Raw genomic sequence first — 18,629 nt, 5'->3', positions numbered from 1 at the left:
CACTTCAGAGGCAGCTTGCCAAGCGTATCAGCCTGTTCTCTGATTACCAGTCGGCTAACAGATTGAATCTCTCAAAAAGCCGCCGTTGGTGTACAATTTCTCAGATAGTACACGCCAGCGTCATATATAGCAGGGAATGAAAGCGGCTCTTGATTCACAATGCACCTCAGGAGGAACCAAAGGGCCGCAGGATGAGAATAACGGCACATTGTAGTAGTTGGAGGAAGGACTCTCTATAGTCAGTGACGATGGTTTGTGTTTGGATAGAAACATGATCGCTTGCTTTTCCTCGCCAGACGGATACAAAGCATGGCTTGAGACGTCGTCTGCGAGTGGACTCTGATCGAGACGCCCACAGGTTCGGTATGAGGTTGTCCACACTGCTCGTACCATATCGCTACGAGAGTGTTCATGCTCTCGGAAGACGAAGTAAGATGTTACCAGCATGACGAACTGCATGTATAACATGTGGGAGAGACGGGTAAGCAAGGGCTACGTATCACCATGGGCAATCCCATGCGAGTGCAGAAACGCCACCGCTTGAGCCAGTTGAGCCGCGATGGCTCTGGCGACAGGCCGCTGGAGGAGCCAAAACAGTCGAAGCATCTTTAAATTCAGCTAGACTGATCACTTCCGGTACATTGACGAAAAACCAATAAACTCCATTGAGCCCGGAAATGGAAAATTCGTTTAGTATGCGGGTGATGTATGCGTCCCCAGCTTGCGGATTCGTTCTCGATCCCGGAACTCCTAGTTGATGGAGGATGTTGCTTTCTTGGAAGTCAGCTGGGTTACCTGCTGCCATTTTTTATCTTGGTGGCAAGGTATTTCTTGGCTTCCTCGTCCCTTGCTAACCAGACGGTCGAGTATGTACCGAATCCAAGCTTATGGACAATGCGGTATCGATCGTTTAGCCATACTCCGATGGAGGTATTGGATGATTACCGTCCTGGCGGTATCGCTCGAGCTTTCCAACGTCGTTGATGGGGTATCGCCTGTAGCTGTGAAAGAACTGAAACATTCTAGGGTCCAGTATGCCGTGTGTTGCTATAGTGGAAGATAGAATCCGCAAGATACAATCCAGACAAGCCATTGGATACACCAGCTAACACCTGTAACGTTGGGCAACTAGCATAAACTTGCAGGGGTATGAACAGTAGCTTATTATACAAGAGATTATATGCAGAAAGAATCATATAGTCAATGCAATATCTACGTCCGTTTCTCGACGGTCGTGGCAGGGCTCATTCCAGTTCCCATCTCTCATTACTTCTTCCATTTGGCAAGGTTCCGGGGAGCTCCTGCGGCGCACGCGGTGTCAGGTCAACCACCTTTGGGGTGAAGGCCTCCGCAGTTTGAGGTGTAGGTATCGTCTGCCTTCTTCTTCTTCTTTTGATAATTGCGAAGAATACACCAGCAGCGACCAAGGCTATACCAGCCACTCCCCCCACTACAATTCCTGCGATCGCTCCGGAGGATAGTCCGCTGCTTGCATCATCCACTCTTTGAGACTGTCCAATGTTGCTATTAGAGGCGGCCGATTGCGTGGGACTTGAGGTGCTGGTGGATTGGGTAGCATCGCCTAGATTGGACGCTCCTGGCGCGCAAAAGGAGCTGTACACGCGATTGTCCGGATTGACAGCAACAAGATCCTCCTCGGTTGTGGGCTTGGCTGCCCACAGGGTAAACTGGCCGGCGTCTTGGTTGACCATGACGTAGGCACCACTGAGGAATTGGCGGCCTAGCTGGGGCAAATCGTCGGCGTTTACTTGTTGCATGGAGTTGAGTACAAGCTCGGGAGCGGACGCGTTGGCCAAAATCGCTCCAGTAGTCTTGTCGATTGTGAGGTTCGGGATGACGAGCTGATCGTTGGGAATGCGCACTTTCAACCCTGAGCTAAGGCTGATTGACAGGTCGCCAGAATATCTGTATTTGTTTTTCTGTAAGCATATGTTCCTCATCCACACTCGAATTCATGGGCCAGGCGAACTCACGGGCTTTCACCTGGAGGATATAGCATCCCATAATAATTGATGCCAAATGAGCGGCCATATGATAAAATGCTGTCCCCCGTGATATCCGAGAATCGTTTGAAATATGGATCGTAAGGGATGGTCATCAGAACAGGGTAATCCGGAACGATGCATGCGGACATGGCAGCCGACTGGCTCCCGTCATAAAGACTCCTAGTCGTACCATTATTCCAGTCCAATGAAATGTCTGTGATGGTTACCAGCATGCCAGTGCCGCATGCAGGGTTAGAATAGACCAAGCCTTGGGTGAAGTTGTCCCCAGATGCCTTGGCGCGGTCGTAGCCACCAAACACAAAATTGCCGTCCATCTGCGCGTCTGCTGTCGCACCTTGACGGCCCCAAAACATGGCCCATGATCTTGAGGCGATTTTGCCAGTGCTGACGAGAGCATTCAACAAGGTGGAGTTGCGGCCGAGTCCTATGGCCGCCTGCGGATGGTATCCTTGCTCTCCCCAGCCTGACTTCGGCATTCCAATGGGAAATCTGGTGACATTGATGCTCGGTGTGAGGGTTAAGGTGTCACTGAATATTTCTAGAGAGGGATACGGCGAACTGTCTGTCGGATAAGAGTCTGTAGAGGTCGCTCGCACAGAAGTTGACTTTGATTTATCGAACAACCCTCCGCGAAAGGTCATGCAGCCCGCTTCGGCCCAGTCCGTGCCACAGTTCCAGCCTGTGGGATAGACAAATGTGTTGTTCAGTGGCCTGGAACATGTTAGACTGAGGCGTTGCAATTTCATGAGTGCCACTCTGTTATGAAGAGAATTACCACTGTGGAAGGAAGGCAAATGGCTGACCAGGTGTCCCTACGGAGATGCCGAGCCCGCGGGCAACTTGAGTGTTAGTGAGAGACACATTGCCAACTCGCACACTGAATGGGGACGGGACACAATCGGCACCAGCTGAGGAGACGGTGAGAAGCAGGAAGAGAAGCAATGAGAGCAAATCGGAGCTCGAGGGAGCAGCAGAAAACAATATGCGATCATCCAGCATCTCGATGATCCTCAGATTGGCTTTGAATAGTTACACATCACCCAACGGGGTACGGGGCATAAGGAAGGAAGTCTTTGAACACTGCCGCGAGGCTGTCGTAGTAGTGTCTAGATCCAGCGTCGCCGAACAAATGTTCGAGGAAGATGGCCAGGCGGATTATGCGCCAGGTAAAGCGCCTGGGGACCAAAATTGCCTGGTTATATTGCGTTATCACAACTTCTAGCCAATCCACTCCGCCCATGTTTGATTACGGAGAACTCCGTACTTTGTGTCTATTAACAATGTCGCCCTGCCCAACGACTTTCCTTTTCCTTGATGCCTCCAGGACGCAAGTTGACTGCGCCGCTCTACGCATAGTTCTTGATTGGCCCAAGCTGTCAGGGGTCTCGATGGCTAGCGCCATGGTGCTTGTACTTTTTTGGGATGGCACTGGGAGCGGGCCGCAATGATAATATGAACAATGGGAAAGTCGCTCACGGATCCATGGGACCAAACGAGTCAATGAAAAACGTCCGAAGTGGGGCTTTACTCGGAGTACATCTCGAATAGCCCTAGTTAAGATGAGTATTTTCAACCATGGTCATGATGATATTTGCGCCTACTCCGTACACAGTAGACAGGTGTTGAAGTGGATTGAGTCCTCATGATTAGTCTCTTGTAGAAATCGTAAGTCCGCCCTATGACTATGTGTAGCCGCTTGTACAGGGGGAGGAGACATGGGTTCCAGCAATACAAGTCAGAGGGCCCTGTCCGGAGCATAATTATAAAGATAAAATGCCCCTCTCGCGTAGAGAGTCTGATCAACCATTCACAAACCCTTTAACGAGTACCATGTATTGTCAGATTCTATCCTCCGTACTAGGAGAGCTTCGCGAGGGTAAGAAGGGTTCATTGCTTTGATCATACCTAGGTATGTGTGGAATGATATTAGTAAGCGTATTAACCTGGGCTTGCCTGGGGTACTTCTTCTCCGTATAATTATGGGCGCGTGGCCCCAGACTGATGAAAACAACCTCTTGCACCTCCTTTTCGACCCTTTCCCTACGACCTTGGAGCCACGATTCGATCCCACTCCTCGCGTTTGGTTTATTTGAAGCAGGCTTGCCTCAATGGTTCAAACCTGTACCCACCAGTGCCGTGCAAAGGCCCACAATGTCGCCCAGCGGGTAATCGCTCATCATGATTCGTCTTGGACTAGGATGTGTTTCTGATACCAATTAACTAGCAGCCGGAGCAGTCGCCACAAAAGTTGAAACATGCCCAATCATGAACCCCTCTGGGTCTAAAGCTGCGTTGGCATGAGGAATTAGGGGCTTTGCTGAGCAGCTGATCGCGTATCTATCTCCATACCAAGACTAGCTATGCCGCAGTGAGATTGACGGACCTCTGCATGCTTACCTTTCTGTGATAGACAGGCTCCACGCTCACTCTCTGTCGCCATGTCTGCCTGGCGCACTAGGCAAAATGGTCACTCGAATCGAGTCCGCCGCCACTTTCAGCATCCTCTCATGTTGGCATCCTCTCAGTGTTAACCTGTTCTTTTTGACTGATGGTTCCGTTTGAGCTTATTGTTACCAGAGTCTCATGTCCTGGTTAAGCCTCAGTTCCCAGCGTCGGGTCGTGCGGCTATCTGCCACTGTAATTGGCGTGCTTTTTGTTCTTTTCCTCTTACATGTGACCCTCACAAGGACACAGTTTCAGTATTCTCCGCTGCCATCTTCCGCTCCTGGCCCTGGTCGAAATGATTCCGATACAAAGGGCCATCTCCCAAACGTAGAACAGGCGTCTTCTCTGCCTGCCGACTATTTGGCGGTGGCCGAGGAGCCATCTTTCTGCGCAGATCGATTCGGCGTCACATATCTGGAGAAATTGCGCGACTCGAGAACCGAGTACTGCACTCCAAACTCGCCTTCAGGCTTGACCTGCTTCCACAGTCAAACAGCGTCGGGCTCGCGCATCGACACGTTCTGCTTCGGGCGCGGAGCTGTATACGATCCTGCTCAGCGACTATTTATCATGGACTGTCAACTGCGAGATTTAGATGGCGAGAACGTACCCACCTTCGGAAAATTTAGCAATTATTGGTACGACACAGGCCCTGGGATCGTGTTCCAAAAGGCAGTCTCCCTCCAGGGCAAGCTCAACCATACCGTTCCTCCCATAGTTTCAAACCACACGATCCTGATTCAGCGAGAAGGCGCGGGGAATGTCTGGCATTCTCTCATGGAGATCTTTTCCATGACCATGACCTTCGATGTTCTGCGCATGACTGCGGGCCCCAACCCGCACCGGCCGCTTTTCAGTATTGGAGACATTGAAAACACACAGGTTGTCATCCTGGATGAGATCGAAGAAGGACCCTACTTTGACCTGTGGAAGATTTTCGCTCAGCGGCCGCTACTCCGAATCAATGATCTGCATCCGACCAATGAGTTCGAGAACCTGATTGTACCTCTGGCGGGCGGATCCAACCCCCTCTGGCAGGGTGATTGGGAGATCCATTCATGCGAAGACTCTGCACTGGTCCGTACCTTTTCCAGACGGATCCTCTCTCACTTCCATGTGGAATTTCGGCGACCCCGACAGGGCCCGCAGATCGTGGTGACTTTTATCGACCGGACGGGAAGCCGAAAGCTGATCAATCAGAAGGACTACTTCAACACAGTCAAAAAGCAATTTCCCCATATCACCGTTCAGATGATTGACTTTGCCAGCATTCCATTCCAGGAGCAGCTGAGGATTGCCCAGGGATCTGACATATTGGTGGGCGTGCACGGCGCCGGTCTCACGCACGGCATCTTCCTCCCATCCGGCTCTGTGATGGTCGAGATACTTCCGCCGGGTCTGAATCACAAGGGCTTTCGCAACCTTGCTTCGCTACTTGGGCATTTGTATTTCAGCGCTCACGCAACGAAGCCGGCTAAAACTGTGAAGCGCGACGACTGGCATAACAATGATGTTTATCTCGAGCATGAAAAGTTCATGGAATTAATGAATGTTGCCATCAAGGCTTTGTATAATAGAGGAGAGCGGAACTACGATGTGACCTGATTCAAGGAGTCATGTTGCACGGGATGTGCTGCCAATATACGCTGCGTTCAGAAGAAACTTGTATATAGTGATACGATTGATTGCACTTGGACAATAAGACATATTTTCTGCAAGATCTGGACTGCTGTTTCTCGACTTTCTGGGTATCATCACTTTCCAACCATGCCCCGAACTCTGAGGCTTTTTGTCAATTGAGGTTTGAGATTTTCTCGCATACTCTACAATGACGATACGGCGCCTAAACCTGCACTTCATTGCTTGTGCAGATTGCGGCGCAGCTTGCAGCTTTGGCATCAAATCATGCATGCCGGTGTTTCAGAATGCAATTTCCCAAAATACCTCCCCTGACGCATTCATAAGCGCCGACTTTGCCTCTCACCCGAAGCCCCTGGTCAAAATGTCATTCTCATCCTCCTTTTACCTCCTAAAGAGAGTACAAACCAAACAATATGGCATGTTACTACCGCAACGGCACCCGCGCCGTAGACGACACCCCCTGCCCAAATGCCAACACCTGTTGCCCCTCCGGCGCAACATGCATGGATAACCTCCTCTGCCGCGACAAGAACAACCACCCCAACGGCTCGCTGACTGTTTTTCCCGATGGCCATTCGTATAACTACACGGGTCTCTACTATACCCCTTCCTGCCAGGACAAGAGCTACAAGGGGTGTTCCGTAGCTTGCACGACGTGTATGGGTCCCCCCGCTAAGCCTACTGACTGACAAGATTAGCTGTGCTGATGAGGTTAGATGATTCGTATCGCGGGCAGTATATCTGGGCGTGTAATGCCGCGCTGACGGAGTACTGTTGTCATAACGATGAGGCGGGTTTGGGTCAAGCGGATTGCTGCGATGGTGGGACGTTTGAGTTGCCGGCGCCTGGGTCTGGGTCTTCGTCTGCGTCTGCGTCTGCTTCTACTTCTACTCCTGTGAGTTCGACTTCGACTACGACGACTTCGAGTTCGACGCTGGCTAGTGCCCCGTCGGAGTCTGGTACGCCTTCAACTACGGCAGCTGCAACGGCAGCAGCGACAGCGAGCCTGTCTACGGGCGCAAAGGCAGGCATTGGGATTGGTGCGGCGGGAGCAGGAATCATCATCATCGTGCTGGTTGCGCTGCTACTCAGGGCACGCAGACTTGCAGCTGTCAACCGAGGGCCAAGTCAAACTGAAAAGAATACATTTTGGGCAAGTGGAGCCAGAACGAGAGCCACACAAGCGGAACTCGAGGCATGCGCTGACGCACCACCGAGCGAGCTGTCTGCGAAGCCGGCACCGAACCGCTTCGAATTGGCTTCTTAATATGTACATGACCTGATTATGACTGTCTCAGTGATGACCGCAAACCGTACAGTCGATGAAAAACATATACGCGAAATATCTACAAGAAAAGGACTGGAAGAAGCCGACTACAGACGGAAGAAAGTCGACAGCGTAGGTGAGATCGACTGCTTCTTCACGCTTGGTGGCTTGGACTCGGTGCCTGGCTTGGGGGTTCCTGGTTGAGAGTGTTGTCGGTAGAACCGGGAGGGCTGGGAGTCTATGGGCAAGACGCCTACGGCACGCTCCGAGGTGTTGCTACTGGAGGCATAGTGCCGGCGTTCCTGGATGGGCCAGGTGGAGAGACAGGCGCGGGGGAGGAGCCCTTGCTTTTCGCTGTCGGTCAGTGTGCATAATGCCTGGGGAGTCAGCCGAATATTTTTACCCAGAGGAATCTGGTTGAGTCGACTTACCCATCCATCGTCAAAGATCTGCTCCAAACGGACCATCTGTCCCTCGCCAACCTGCAGCTGGCCGTCGCTGCGGGACATAAAGTCCATTTCGACGCGGTACACCTGCTTGGTCCATAGTTTCACCGATGGGACCTCCGGCTGCATCTGGGAGGAGGACTCCCGCCCGGAATATGCAGGGCTTCCCTCCCGCGAGGTGGGTGGTGGGGGGGACTGCCGCTGGGATGGAGCCGAGATATGCTGCGACAGCGAGGGGCTGGATGACTCCCAGGCCGCCTCCTGGTGTGGCCTGCTCTCTCCCGAGATGCGTCCGGCCTGTGCGTCGACGCTGATCTCGGCAGGGTTACTCATGGCGACAGTGCCCGAGGAAACACTGCGCACTTTGACCAGGTTCAGACTATCGCTGATGTCGCATGGAGGCTGGAACTGATCCGCTTGCGGGTAGCTCTCATAGGCGCGCGAGCACGGAGTGCGACTGCTCGTGGAGCTCCACGTTGAGGAGGACGCGCTATCTTTCGGCGGCGGAGGGTGCGCTCGAAACGATGCTATTACGGTTTTGATCGTCGACGAACCGTTGGCGTAGAGACCGGCGACAATCTTCTGTAGACGTGGCGGCGGCAGTGGGGGGACGTGCTGGAACTCCTGTGCAAAGATATAGCCGTGGGAATAGCGGCTTCGCCTGTCGGGGGGCTGTTTTCTGCCTCGGAATGCTCTAACCTTGGCCGCAGCCCGGGTGAACAGAGTTCTCCATGTCTGGTTGCTTTGTATCTGGTCGGTGGAGTAGATGCTGCTGCTTCCGTCATTGACGGATGGCGATTTCTTCTCCCTGGAAGCCTTGAAGATCTCCGTTACATTGACCAGCGTAGAGGTACTGCTTGTATACAGGTTTGAAGCGAATCTATACGCCGGGTTTGGCTTCTCTGTCGGCGGCGGCGACTCCTCCCCTCGGAGGGACTTCATGAGGGCCCGCTTCTTGCGATTCAGCCACCAGAAGATTATCACAATCAAGATGATGACGAGGCTCATCGCTGAGATGACAATCCCCGCTTGCGTACCGGGGGCCGTCCCTCCCCCGCCACGGGCGGCGGGCGCCGAGGTGGAGGTGGAGGTGGCATGGGATGCGCTCTTAGTCAAACTAGCCCGAGTAGCAGTCGGCATCGAGACGGTATGAAGGGTGGTACGGATGGTAGATTTGTAAAAGGTGGTCGCGGATGTCGTGGATGGAGAGGCGTTTGTCGACGTAGTTATGGTGGTGATAGGTTGAACTGGATGGTCGAAATGTCCTTGATGCAGATCCAGGGCCGCTTCTGACGGCAGGGCCGCGGGTTTTACAGCAGCGACCACGGGGTTTGGAAGCGTGTCTGTTGTTGCTCCCCGAAGCATTCCAGACTCGCTCCAGCCGTGTCCGTCTAGCGTTGCGTCTGCTGCCGCGATTGGCTTCGTCTCGGGGTGATCGATTCCATTGGAAGGATCTGCAACGCCTGACAGTCGATTATCACCAGGATGGTACATCCCATCGTCATATGATCGCCCTGGAGCTTCTTGTAATAACCTTCTAAAGCCCCGATCAGCTACAGGGAGACTCGCAGTGACAGCTGTCATGTCGATGGTGGCGAACGCAAAAATGTTAGAGATTAAGAGTCCGGGCAACTGGGATGCCAGCCCAGTCGCACAAGCATTAATATACAATTTGATCATTTGTTTGTTTATTTTGATGCTGGTATTCTGCCATTCCAAGACACCCTATTATGAGTGTTGATGCTATGAAGCTTTTACTGATGCCCTCGAGTCATGCGCCAAGAATGTTGTGGAAAGCTGGAATGGCGCCCCTGGATCGGGGGACAGCTTTACAGAGAAGTCAAACTCCCATAGGTTGTTGGAAGGTTACACCGAGGATCGAGTCAGACAGTGGTGTAGACATCCTGCGTCAAACGGTCGATCGGTGGACGGTGAGTCGTCGATGTAGTGGTGGTAGAGTCTGGGGATGAAGCAATCAACATGACTACTGACACATAGTCCGCAGAAGCGGGGAAAAAAATTCATGTGTCAACCGGAAAAGAAGCCGTTCAGTCCACCTTGTCCTCAGGGATGAACTACTTTGATTATCCTCGCTGTGCACGGATAGCATCCTTCCAGAATCCGGAAGCATACCAGAAACTTGCCCTCTGGACTGTTTCATGGAGAAGAGAATGCCTTCCGCTGTATCCCTCTAGTTCATTCTGAGTCTGAGAGAACCTTTGGAAAGTTCCCTGTGACCCCGCAAAAGAGGACTTTGCGTCGTGAAGATGTTTTGTCGGCCTGATAGGGGTTGCTGTTGTTGTTGTTGCTGTTGCTGTTGGCATATCGCTCAACGTCCGCAGCGGACGAGCTGGGGAGTCAGCTTCAGGTGGTCAATCTGGGGGGTTGCCCGGGGAGCAGAAGGATAGTAGGTAAAAACAAGTGGTAATGTCGACGAGATTGTTTGAACTGTCATGGAATGCGTTCTTTAAGTCTGGCATTTCAGTGGCACCATAGGCGGGCATGAGTCTTCGCCCTTGATTGAATCGGCCCCAGCAGGAGAAAGCAATGGCAGCCATGTGCAACTTCTTGGAGTTTCGCATATTGTTAGCTGTCATGGATTCAGTTTCTATTAAGCATGTTTGCAAACGTACACTGCAGATGAACATTCTAATGACGACTGATTAGCTCAGGACTGCCTCGTTCTGGAACACATGTCTAAAGCCAGTGGGATCATATGGAGTCGAAGAATGAGGTCTAGAGGTGACGACTTTGATGATTGATCTCATCATGTTTAAATCATGATCGTTGGCTTCCATATGTCTGGACTATCTGTGCCAGTTGTGGCGATATAGGTGGCGTGTGGTATAAACAAGAGCATTTATCTAGCTGTAGCACTGTAGTCAGTTTAAACCAGCTGATAACATGAACAGCACTGGAGCGATCTAATCTCAATAGACTGGATGGTTAATATATATAACTGTTGTGGTTCCAATGATCTCATCCTACCCAGGTTCTAGTCTCCAGACAAAATATATAACCGACTCCGTACGGAGGACTGTTCTGAGTACAACCCAAGAACAACACTACAGAGTAATAATAACAGAATACGGAGTACGGAGTAGTTTGGACCTATTACTGTAAGTCAAATATCTAGACACCAATTATCGACCGGCAATCAGCTGGTGAGAGCGATATAACAATGACCTCAGACTTGCGATCGGTACTTGATTACAATCTTGACGAGCTAATTAGCATCACTCTGTCCCTGCATACCTACAGACTACTGTGAGGCCATTGTACTTTGGATACTCGTATCACTACGGAGTAGAGAAGTACGGAATATACCCCGTACTGCTGCTGAACCTGTCTAAATCGGTGACCTCGGCTGAAGCTTCCGCGGCAATCCAAAACAGGTAATAAGCTGCTAGCTGCCTCAGGCAGAATAAAAGTCCGATTCATCCCGATCAGGGGCAGCAATCACTCTTGAGACCGAGATGAGTATTTCAGTGCAATCCTGCAATCTTACTCCGTATGTTCATCATTTGAATATCAACCTACTTATGTACTCTTGTACTCTTGTACTCTTGTACTCTTGTACTCTTGTACTCTTGTACTCTTGTACTCTTCTACTCATGTACTCATGAGGAGGTGCTCTTCTGAAAAGCGTTGAGTGAGCATCGGGGAGAATCGGCAGTATGGCAGCTTCACCAAGGAATGTTATCCCTGGATGCTGTACGAAGTATGCAGCATAGGCGCATGCTTCAAGCACTGGCAGGGAATAATTACAGAGATGGATTACGTAACAGTGCATATGCAACCACAGCTCCCTGGTGATCAGCTGCCGGGAAATGAGGCTGAGGGTGAGGCTGCCTGCAGGACGCTACTGCTTATTTCCTCCATTTTCAACATCGTCAGTATCAATTGATCTCCGTAGATGTCGACTATCCAAAGCTGTGTAAATATACTTCTGTGATGGCAAGAGATCGATATTAACTATCCTAAGGGAGCAACCGACGTAGACTACGTGTCCTCTGCGGTGTGTACGGTCGGTGACCTCAGAATGATCGATCCGCAGAAATTTCAGGCTAAAACACGGAGGATTCTAGCCTGCTTCGGAGAAGGGCTAAAAACACGGCGAACGCTCTGATGTATCCAGGGAGGGATATATAACCGGTGCAGCTCCCTCAGATGAGTCGCAATCGACCTGTCGATTCTGTCACTACCGAGTACACAAGTCTCTTTGCAGGACAGCTTGTCCTCATTCCCACAGCTCAGAGAGAACGTGACGGATTGATGAGGCCAACCCAGCCGGTGAGACATTTGGGAGGTTTCCCTCGGAACAAGAGGACTATTTTTCCCTCCAGCCGAAACCAGTGGTTGGGCTCTTCCTGTTCTGGTTGTTTCTGGCGCACAAACTCCGGTTCTGGTGGAGCCGCAGCCCGAATCGGCCCGGTTTTATTGACTCCGACACGCCGGCCTGCTTTTTGCTGTTTATGATTGGCGGATAGCTCTGGGTCCGGTGGGTCGAACCAAATTATCGGACCCATAATTTGATCCACCGCACGAGAAAAAAATTCGTCATCCATCCTGCTTTTGCCAGCTCCAGCTCCAGCTCCCTCCCTGTTGTCTGCTGCCATTTTTCTGTCAATTGCTTGGATTCATTGTCAGTGACTCGATTGGCACCAAATAGTGTAGTAGCGAGTAAGTCAGAGTAAGTCTGGATCAAGAATAGTAACTAGTAGGAGAGTGGAGGAGGGAGAGTTAATCTGTGGACTCTACGGAGCTGCGCGGCCTGCAAGGACCCTGAATAATTGGCTGTACCAGGACAAATGCCACCTTGGCCATAACCCGGACGAACCCGATAAGTGCATCCGGAGTGGGAAGGCCAGGCAGGTTGTCTGGTCAATCGTTCCCTCAGATACCTTGGAGATACGGATAGAGGACGACTGCTAGGGCTTGATCCCAACGCACTAAACACCGACTGGTGAAAATTCGGCATGGAAGTATTTATGTCCTTGATGGGTCTCTGGGTCATCCTGCCCTCCCGCCTTTTTTCTTACCCCCCAAAAGCTCTCCCAGCTCTCCTTTTTCCTTCCTCTCCTCTTTTTTCTTTCCTTTCCTTCCACACACTCTAACCTACCTTCTTTGAGACCATCTCCAATCTCAAAAAAAAAAAACACCACCACAAAAATCACAATGGCCTCCTCTCGTGTCTTTGCCTCTCGCCTGGCCTCCCAGATGGCCGCAACCACCAAGGTTGCTCGTCCTGCCGCTCGTCTCCAGCTGGCTCCTAAGCGGACCTTCACCACCCAGCGCAAGACCGCTCTCCCCATGACCCCCTTCCAGACCATCAAGCGTCAGCAGCCCAGCCTCATCCAGGCCAACGCTCGCCAGGTCTTCGCCAACGTCCAGTCCCGCCGCCAGTACTCCTCTGAAATCGCCGACGCCATGGTCCAGGTCTCCCAGAACATGGGTATGGGCTCTGCCGCCATCGGTCTCGGTGGTGCCGGTATCGGTATCGGTCTCGTCTTCGGTGCCCTCCTCCTCGGTGTCTCCCGCAACCCTGCTCTGCGTGGTCAGCTCTTCTCCTACGCCATTCTGGGTTTCGCTTTCGTCGAAGCCATTGGTCTGTTCGACCTGATGGTTGCCATGATGTGCAAGTACGTCTAAACGACTTGACCCTCTGGGGTCCAGGATGTGCAACGTTGGACTAGTTTTTTGAACGGACGGGACGAAACGAAACGAATCAAAAAATCTTTCCATCACAACGCTGCATATCTGATGAAACAAGACCAACCTTCTTGCTTTCAACTTCTCCGTCCGGCGTTGTGTGCGTTGGCTCGGGGGGGTGTGTGTTTTAGAGGTAATTTGTGGTGGTCTTTTTGATATATCATGTACTACTTTTCCGCCAGCAATCATCCCAATCAAATAAACTGTACATATAGAGTTTAAAATGGCCACTCACCTGGAGCTCTCTACCTTGATGTATTCATTCCTGCACCGTAGTTTACTCAGTCTAGGACTGAATCTGGGGAAGCTTGACAGTTGGCCAATGCCAGTGGCCAATCCAGTACCGGGGTGGATTTACGATCTATCCCAGCAACTACTGCGCAATAGGGCAATTCAGCAATATCACTCGACTCCGTACTCCGTTGGAATATGTTTTCTCTTAATGCAATCAATTGAGTTGCGTTGCGTTGCGTCGCCGTCTTCAGCTGACAGAAATCTGTGCGGTTGCACTCGGCAATCCGGATCACCAACTCACTCTCAACCACTCGTTTGCTACCGGACGAAAACGACTCGTTGGGAATGGATACACACATATAGACACATATGCAAAAATAACCATAGCCCAGCTCAATTAATACACCACCACGTACAAATCCTCGAATGAACACTGAACCGAGAGGGAACCACCACTGCACTTGTGTATTGTAGCTTACCAGTTGCCGAGTCACCGCCTGCAACAGAAATACCTTACCTTGCGGGCTTACGGACGACGGGACACGGTACGACTCAGCCCTTTTCCGATTCGATGCGAGACCGGGAGGTCCTGCGCTGTTCTGCAGCAGATGCCGGGATCATGCTTCTTGTCATATGCGAGAGAGGGATTCATTATCCTGCTGAGGAATGGATGCATATTATGCAGCGAAGCTAGCTATGAACCACGAAAGGGGTGGAATGAATATTCCACACACGCGTTATGGCGATGGTGTGTATCACGTGTTCTGATAAAGAACAGTGTTGTAACTCAGAAGAGAGATCATCATTATTTAGGATAGGGGAGTAGTCGTCTGTATAATGCGAATAGAGCCAATGGAGTTGGTGGGACACGGTCAGCACAGTATGCTGTTGAAAATACGGAGTAGCCTTGACATGGACGTACTGAATCGATGCTAAATTACAGAGTAGCAATTGGTATATATTTTTTCAAGTTGCCTGACTTGAGTGAGGACTGGACACTGAAAGACTCTCGGTCAGCACCTGCACTCTTTAGGCACGTAAACTACTGACCTCCTCAAGCAAGATGCTTCACCATCACTTATACACTGTACAGAGTTGTTCCTCTTACCCTATACTCCGTAACTTGTCTCAATCAGTGCCGTAAATGATGCTAATAGTGATACCCCACACTCCGCACTCCACAGTCAGGACTCACGGGCACTCCCGGGATGAGATGCCATCAACAGACAATACTCAACGATCCCACGGAAGACAGAAGACAACTAGACAGAAGACAATTGAAGAATCACATCCATGTCATGACCTCTATATCCTAACCATCACCGACTGCACAAACCCTGCCTGTTCGAAACCAACCGAACCACGCAGCTGACTAACCATACCCGGGAAATCATTCTTCCATCACGTACGAGTCCAGTTCATATCAGGAACTGACTTTCGTAGCTAACGACGTAAACAGAGACGATGACCCTTACCACCCTCCTGGCAACCCTCACGCCCCATAATGCGCAAACAGAATTGAAACCGACTCCCATATACGCCCCCGAGTCTGTCCCGCGCATCAAAAACGCAAAACGGCTGAGCACCACCCGCTGGAAACAGCTTGTCCGGGCTGCGGCGCGAGAACATGATGATCCGCCGCCGCCGCCGGGGCTGGGGGAGTGCTGTGGGAGTTCGTGTGACCCATGTGTGACTGATCTGTGGCGGGAAGAGCTGGCGTGCTGGAGGGAGAGGTGGGGAAGTGCTGTCGAAGACAGGAAGGGGGAGGCTGTCGGAGAGAACACAAAGACGGGGGAGGAAGGAGATCAACATCGGGGGTGTAAACAGCGGATGCCGGGGAGTTTTGATTGGTAGCATAGCGGTTTACTGTACAATTTGTAAGAAGGATTGAGCATCGATTTGATAGAGCTAGCTATACGGAGTAATGCGATGGCAACTGCATCTGCTATCTGACAACCTCCACCTCATTGCCCGGGGGAACCCTGGCTTCATATTCCAGTGTCAATCGGATATCCTTGCCCGGCTGCAGCTTGAACGTCCACTTGACCTCGCCATTCTTGGCTAGTGATACGCTGCCGCTGCCCTTACCCTCCATCGCCATCTTCGCCTGATCGCCTTCCTTTTCCAGTTCCCTTGGCTCCAGGATCTGCACACGCAGCTTCTCGTCCTCGCTTAGCGGCACCTGCTCGGACACGATGAGATTCACGGCAATGCTCTTGGTGTTCTTCACCCAGCAGGCCCGCCGGAAGACGGCCGTATGCTCCTTGCTGAAGAACCCGCCTCCGACGCGGCGGACGGACGGCTTCGCGTACGTCACCAGGATAGACGGATCAACGCCCAAGGAGATATTGAAGGCGTCATTCGGCGAGCAGTTGGGCAAGTTGGTCGTTCCCAGGAAGGTGCCATCGACGGTCATACCGGCCCGGCCGCGGAGGATGGTTACAGACGATGTATTCTGGATGCGGGCGCGCAGGAAGGCTGCCGCGCGGATCTTGGGCACGATGATGTGCGTAAGAGTCATGGACTTTAGGTCTAGCTCGGCGAGGACGTGTCGTCGATGCACTTTTGACGGTACGAGCGTCCGGCGCCCTGGGAGGTCATACGTTGTAGTCAAGCCGTAGTCTTGTTTGACGGAGTCTTGGTGTTCCAGACTCGCTGCCGCGATGGTTTGGGTATCCTCGTCCTCGTCTTCGTCCTCTCCATCATCTTGGTTGCCAGGGTTCAAATTGGAGCTCCCAGATGGCGCTGCCTGTGACTGCATGGCCATCCCGAAACCAGACGCAGGTAGGCTGTCCAGCCTCTCGCCCCGCTCGATCACCGGCATGGTCTGAGGTTGTTGCTGACTTTGTGCTTGCTGTTGCGGTGCGTCTAAGCCGAACAAGCTGGACTCAGCGGCCGCGCGGGGTGGCGCTCCGAACGCTGATGCGGCTGGAGCTTGGCCGAACGATGGTTGTCCAAACGCTGGTTTTGCGGGTGCACCTCCAAACAGTGAGGCGGGCGCAGCCTGTTGTGCCTGCATCGGTACTCGCGGGATGTTATTAAGCCGCTGTTGATTTGCCTTTTGCATTTCTGCAAGCTGTTGTCTAAGGAACTTTGCCTGCGCATGAGGAGGTTGACCCGATTCATCGAGGCTGCGCAAGATGTTGTTCCACGAAGGCAGGCCTGTGCTGTTGGGATCCAGCTTGATATGCCAGCCTTGCAATTGCGGAATGCGCTCCTCGAGCCCCGAAAATGAAGCCTGGGAGGTGGACAAAATCACCTGGGTGTCCCGCCATGTCTCCGAGCAGGAGTTGTGGAACTCGGCGCGGTAGGTCAGACGAGCCGACGAAGAAGGAGTGCTGATCCTGAGATCGTAGCGAGACACCCAGCAAGGACCGGGAATCACATATGTCAGACGCAGTGTCACATCTATAGCATCGGCGTCGCTTCCAGCCTTTCCCACGATCGAGCTGCGTCGGCTTGATCCCGGAGTCATGATTGAGTGACTGTCGAGATGGACGATGACCTGGCTGACGGTCTGGGTCCAGAACTGCTTTCGCTCGGATCGCAACTGCTGTTTTTTCTTCTTTTTCTCTTCGCGCTCTCGCAGGCGCTTTTTGCGTTCTTTACGAACATCCTTCAGAGCTGCCTCCTTGGCTTTGCTGTATGCAATTTCCAGCCGTGCTCGCTTTCGATTGAGGCGATCTAGGCTTTTTTCCGCCTCTTTTATCTGCACCAAAGACTGGTGGTGGCGGTCGCATTCGACTGAGTGCTGCTGGACATAAAGCTGGAGAAAATCATTCAACTTCGCTGCGTCCGCATTCTCCATGCTCAGTTTCTTCCCATACCCATCCATGAAGTTTGAAACGGCGACAGACATGACTTGATTGCCGCGCGCTTTGGCGAGAGCGGCCTCCACCTCTGCGATGTCTTTTCGTACCGCCTGTAGCTCCGAATCGTCGACGCCGATATCTTCATCCGAGTCGGTTACTAACGCGTCGCTCAGCTCACTGTCCGACTCTTCGGGGTAAACGTCCTCGAAACTCTCCCGTCGAGGAACCTTGTCGGTCTGGATGTCGGTGATGGTTGCTGAACCGGAGCCATCGACACGGATGGAATCGGGGTCAACCCGGGGATCGAGCCCAATGATGGTAATTTCATTCTGACCGGGCTGTACAAATTAGCATACATCGTAGCAATTGCAGAGGTAGCACTTACTTGGATAGTAGTCTGGATTTCGCGAACCACCGTCGCTCTGAGCGGAGTCAGAGTGACCGATTTGGTTGGAAGGTCAGACACCAGAATCTCAGCCGTTGACACAGACAGAGACATGTTCACAATTGGTAATCACCAGATCCGCATTTTAAGTCGCTTGAGGGACTTCGTGAATCTTAAATACGAGAGTTCGGCCACCTAGCGGGGGAGCCTCGTCCGTCAGCCCCCTCACAGCCACTTTGAATGCTGCCTTGTCTCCTCTGCCTGTCCAATAAGCCGTGGAAAGAGTTTGACGGAGTAAATCGATCAATTCGTGCTGCCTATCGTTGGTCAATAATGAGAATTCGGTTATCATTCTTGATGAATGGGATAAGCCTAAGCTGCGATGATGATTAGACCCATCGCTGGCATGCTACAACGGAAGACTCTGTGAGCTGACTCTCAGAAAGCTTCATAGTCGCAAAAGTCTGGACACCCCTCAAACGAGAAGGATAGCCCAACATCTGGACATTGCCTTGTACAATCTTTTCGAATGTGTCCATGAAAACTGATGAAAACTGGATCGTGTCTTCAGGTTCCTGAGATCATGTTGAGCTGACTGCCTTTTTGGGAAACACTTGCAAGTCTAACTTCATCCGGTTTAGTGTCTGTTGACATATTGCC

At 51.9% G+C, this 18,629-nt stretch overlaps 7 protein-coding genes across 7 annotated transcripts; 4 read left to right on the top strand and 3 right to left on the bottom strand.

Annotated features, from left to right (window-relative positions):
* Positions 1 to 499: 499 nt before the first annotated feature.
* On the bottom strand, positions 500 to 3,026 carry ap3 (putative aspartic-type endopeptidase; the record flags this gene model as incomplete). The annotated part of the gene is made up of 5 exons (XM_746792.1): positions 500 to 750; positions 946 to 1,047; positions 1,271 to 1,926; positions 1,995 to 2,706; positions 2,831 to 3,026. The coding sequence occupies 5 exons, from the start codon at positions 3,024 to 3,026 to the stop codon at positions 500 to 502; spliced, it is 1,917 nt and encodes a 638-aa protein (XP_751885.1).
* Positions 3,027 to 4,610: 1,584 nt separating this feature from the next.
* On the top strand, positions 4,611 to 6,077 carry AFUA_4G09390 (DUF563 domain protein; the record flags this gene model as incomplete). Its single annotated transcript, XM_746793.1, has 1 exon — positions 4,611 to 6,077. The coding sequence occupies one exon, from the start codon at positions 4,611 to 4,613 to the stop codon at positions 6,075 to 6,077; it is 1,467 nt and encodes a 488-aa protein (XP_751886.1).
* A 264-nt stretch (positions 6,078 to 6,341) lies between these two features.
* Positions 6,342 to 7,380, top strand: AFUA_4G09380 (uncharacterized protein; the record flags this gene model as incomplete). Its single annotated transcript, XM_746794.2, has 2 exons — positions 6,342 to 6,770; positions 6,830 to 7,380. Exons 1-2 carry the CDS (start codon positions 6,527 to 6,529, stop codon positions 7,378 to 7,380), a joined length of 795 nt encoding a protein of 264 aa, XP_751887.1. The 5' UTR covers positions 6,342 to 6,526.
* A 107-nt stretch (positions 7,381 to 7,487) lies between these two features.
* AFUA_4G09370 (uncharacterized protein) lies at positions 7,488 to 10,393 on the bottom strand (the record flags this gene model as incomplete). Its single annotated transcript, XM_077804616.1, has 2 exons — positions 7,812 to 10,393; positions 7,488 to 7,757 (listed from the first exon to the last, which is right to left on the bottom strand). Exons 1-2 carry the CDS (start codon positions 9,504 to 9,506, stop codon positions 7,488 to 7,490), a joined length of 1,965 nt encoding a protein of 654 aa, XP_077660761.1. The 5' UTR covers positions 9,507 to 10,393.
* Positions 10,394 to 11,516: 1,123 nt separating this feature from the next.
* AFUA_4G09360 (ATP synthase subunit C family protein) lies at positions 11,517 to 13,785 on the top strand. The gene has a single exon (XM_077804615.1). The coding sequence runs from the start codon at positions 13,005 to 13,007 to the stop codon at positions 13,476 to 13,478; it is 474 nt and encodes a 157-aa protein (XP_077659911.1). The 5' UTR covers positions 11,517 to 13,004; the 3' UTR covers positions 13,479 to 13,785.
* Positions 13,786 to 15,236: 1,451 nt separating this feature from the next.
* Positions 15,237 to 15,626, top strand: AFUA_4G09340 (uncharacterized protein; the record flags this gene model as incomplete). Its single annotated transcript, XM_746798.2, has 1 exon — positions 15,237 to 15,626. The coding sequence occupies one exon, from the start codon at positions 15,237 to 15,239 to the stop codon at positions 15,624 to 15,626; it is 390 nt and encodes a 129-aa protein (XP_751891.2).
* Positions 15,627 to 15,717: 91 nt separating this feature from the next.
* AFUA_4G09330 (uncharacterized protein) lies at positions 15,718 to 18,559 on the bottom strand (the record flags this gene model as incomplete). Its single annotated transcript, XM_746799.2, has 3 exons — positions 18,406 to 18,559; positions 17,970 to 18,346; positions 15,718 to 17,922 (listed from the first exon to the last, which is right to left on the bottom strand). The coding sequence occupies exons 2-3, from the start codon at positions 18,081 to 18,083 to the stop codon at positions 15,718 to 15,720; spliced, it is 2,319 nt and encodes a 772-aa protein (XP_751892.1). The 5' UTR covers positions 18,084 to 18,346; positions 18,406 to 18,559.
* Positions 18,560 to 18,629: the final 70 nt, after the last annotated feature.

Source organism: Aspergillus fumigatus, chromosome 4 (genome assembly GCF_000002655.1).
Source record: "Aspergillus fumigatus Af293 chromosome 4, whole genome shotgun sequence".
Taxonomy (NCBI): Eukaryota; Fungi; Ascomycota; class Eurotiomycetes; order Eurotiales; family Aspergillaceae; genus Aspergillus; species Aspergillus fumigatus.
Note: the sequence above shows the minus strand (reverse complement) of the source record. Positions and strands in the feature narration are given on the sequence as shown.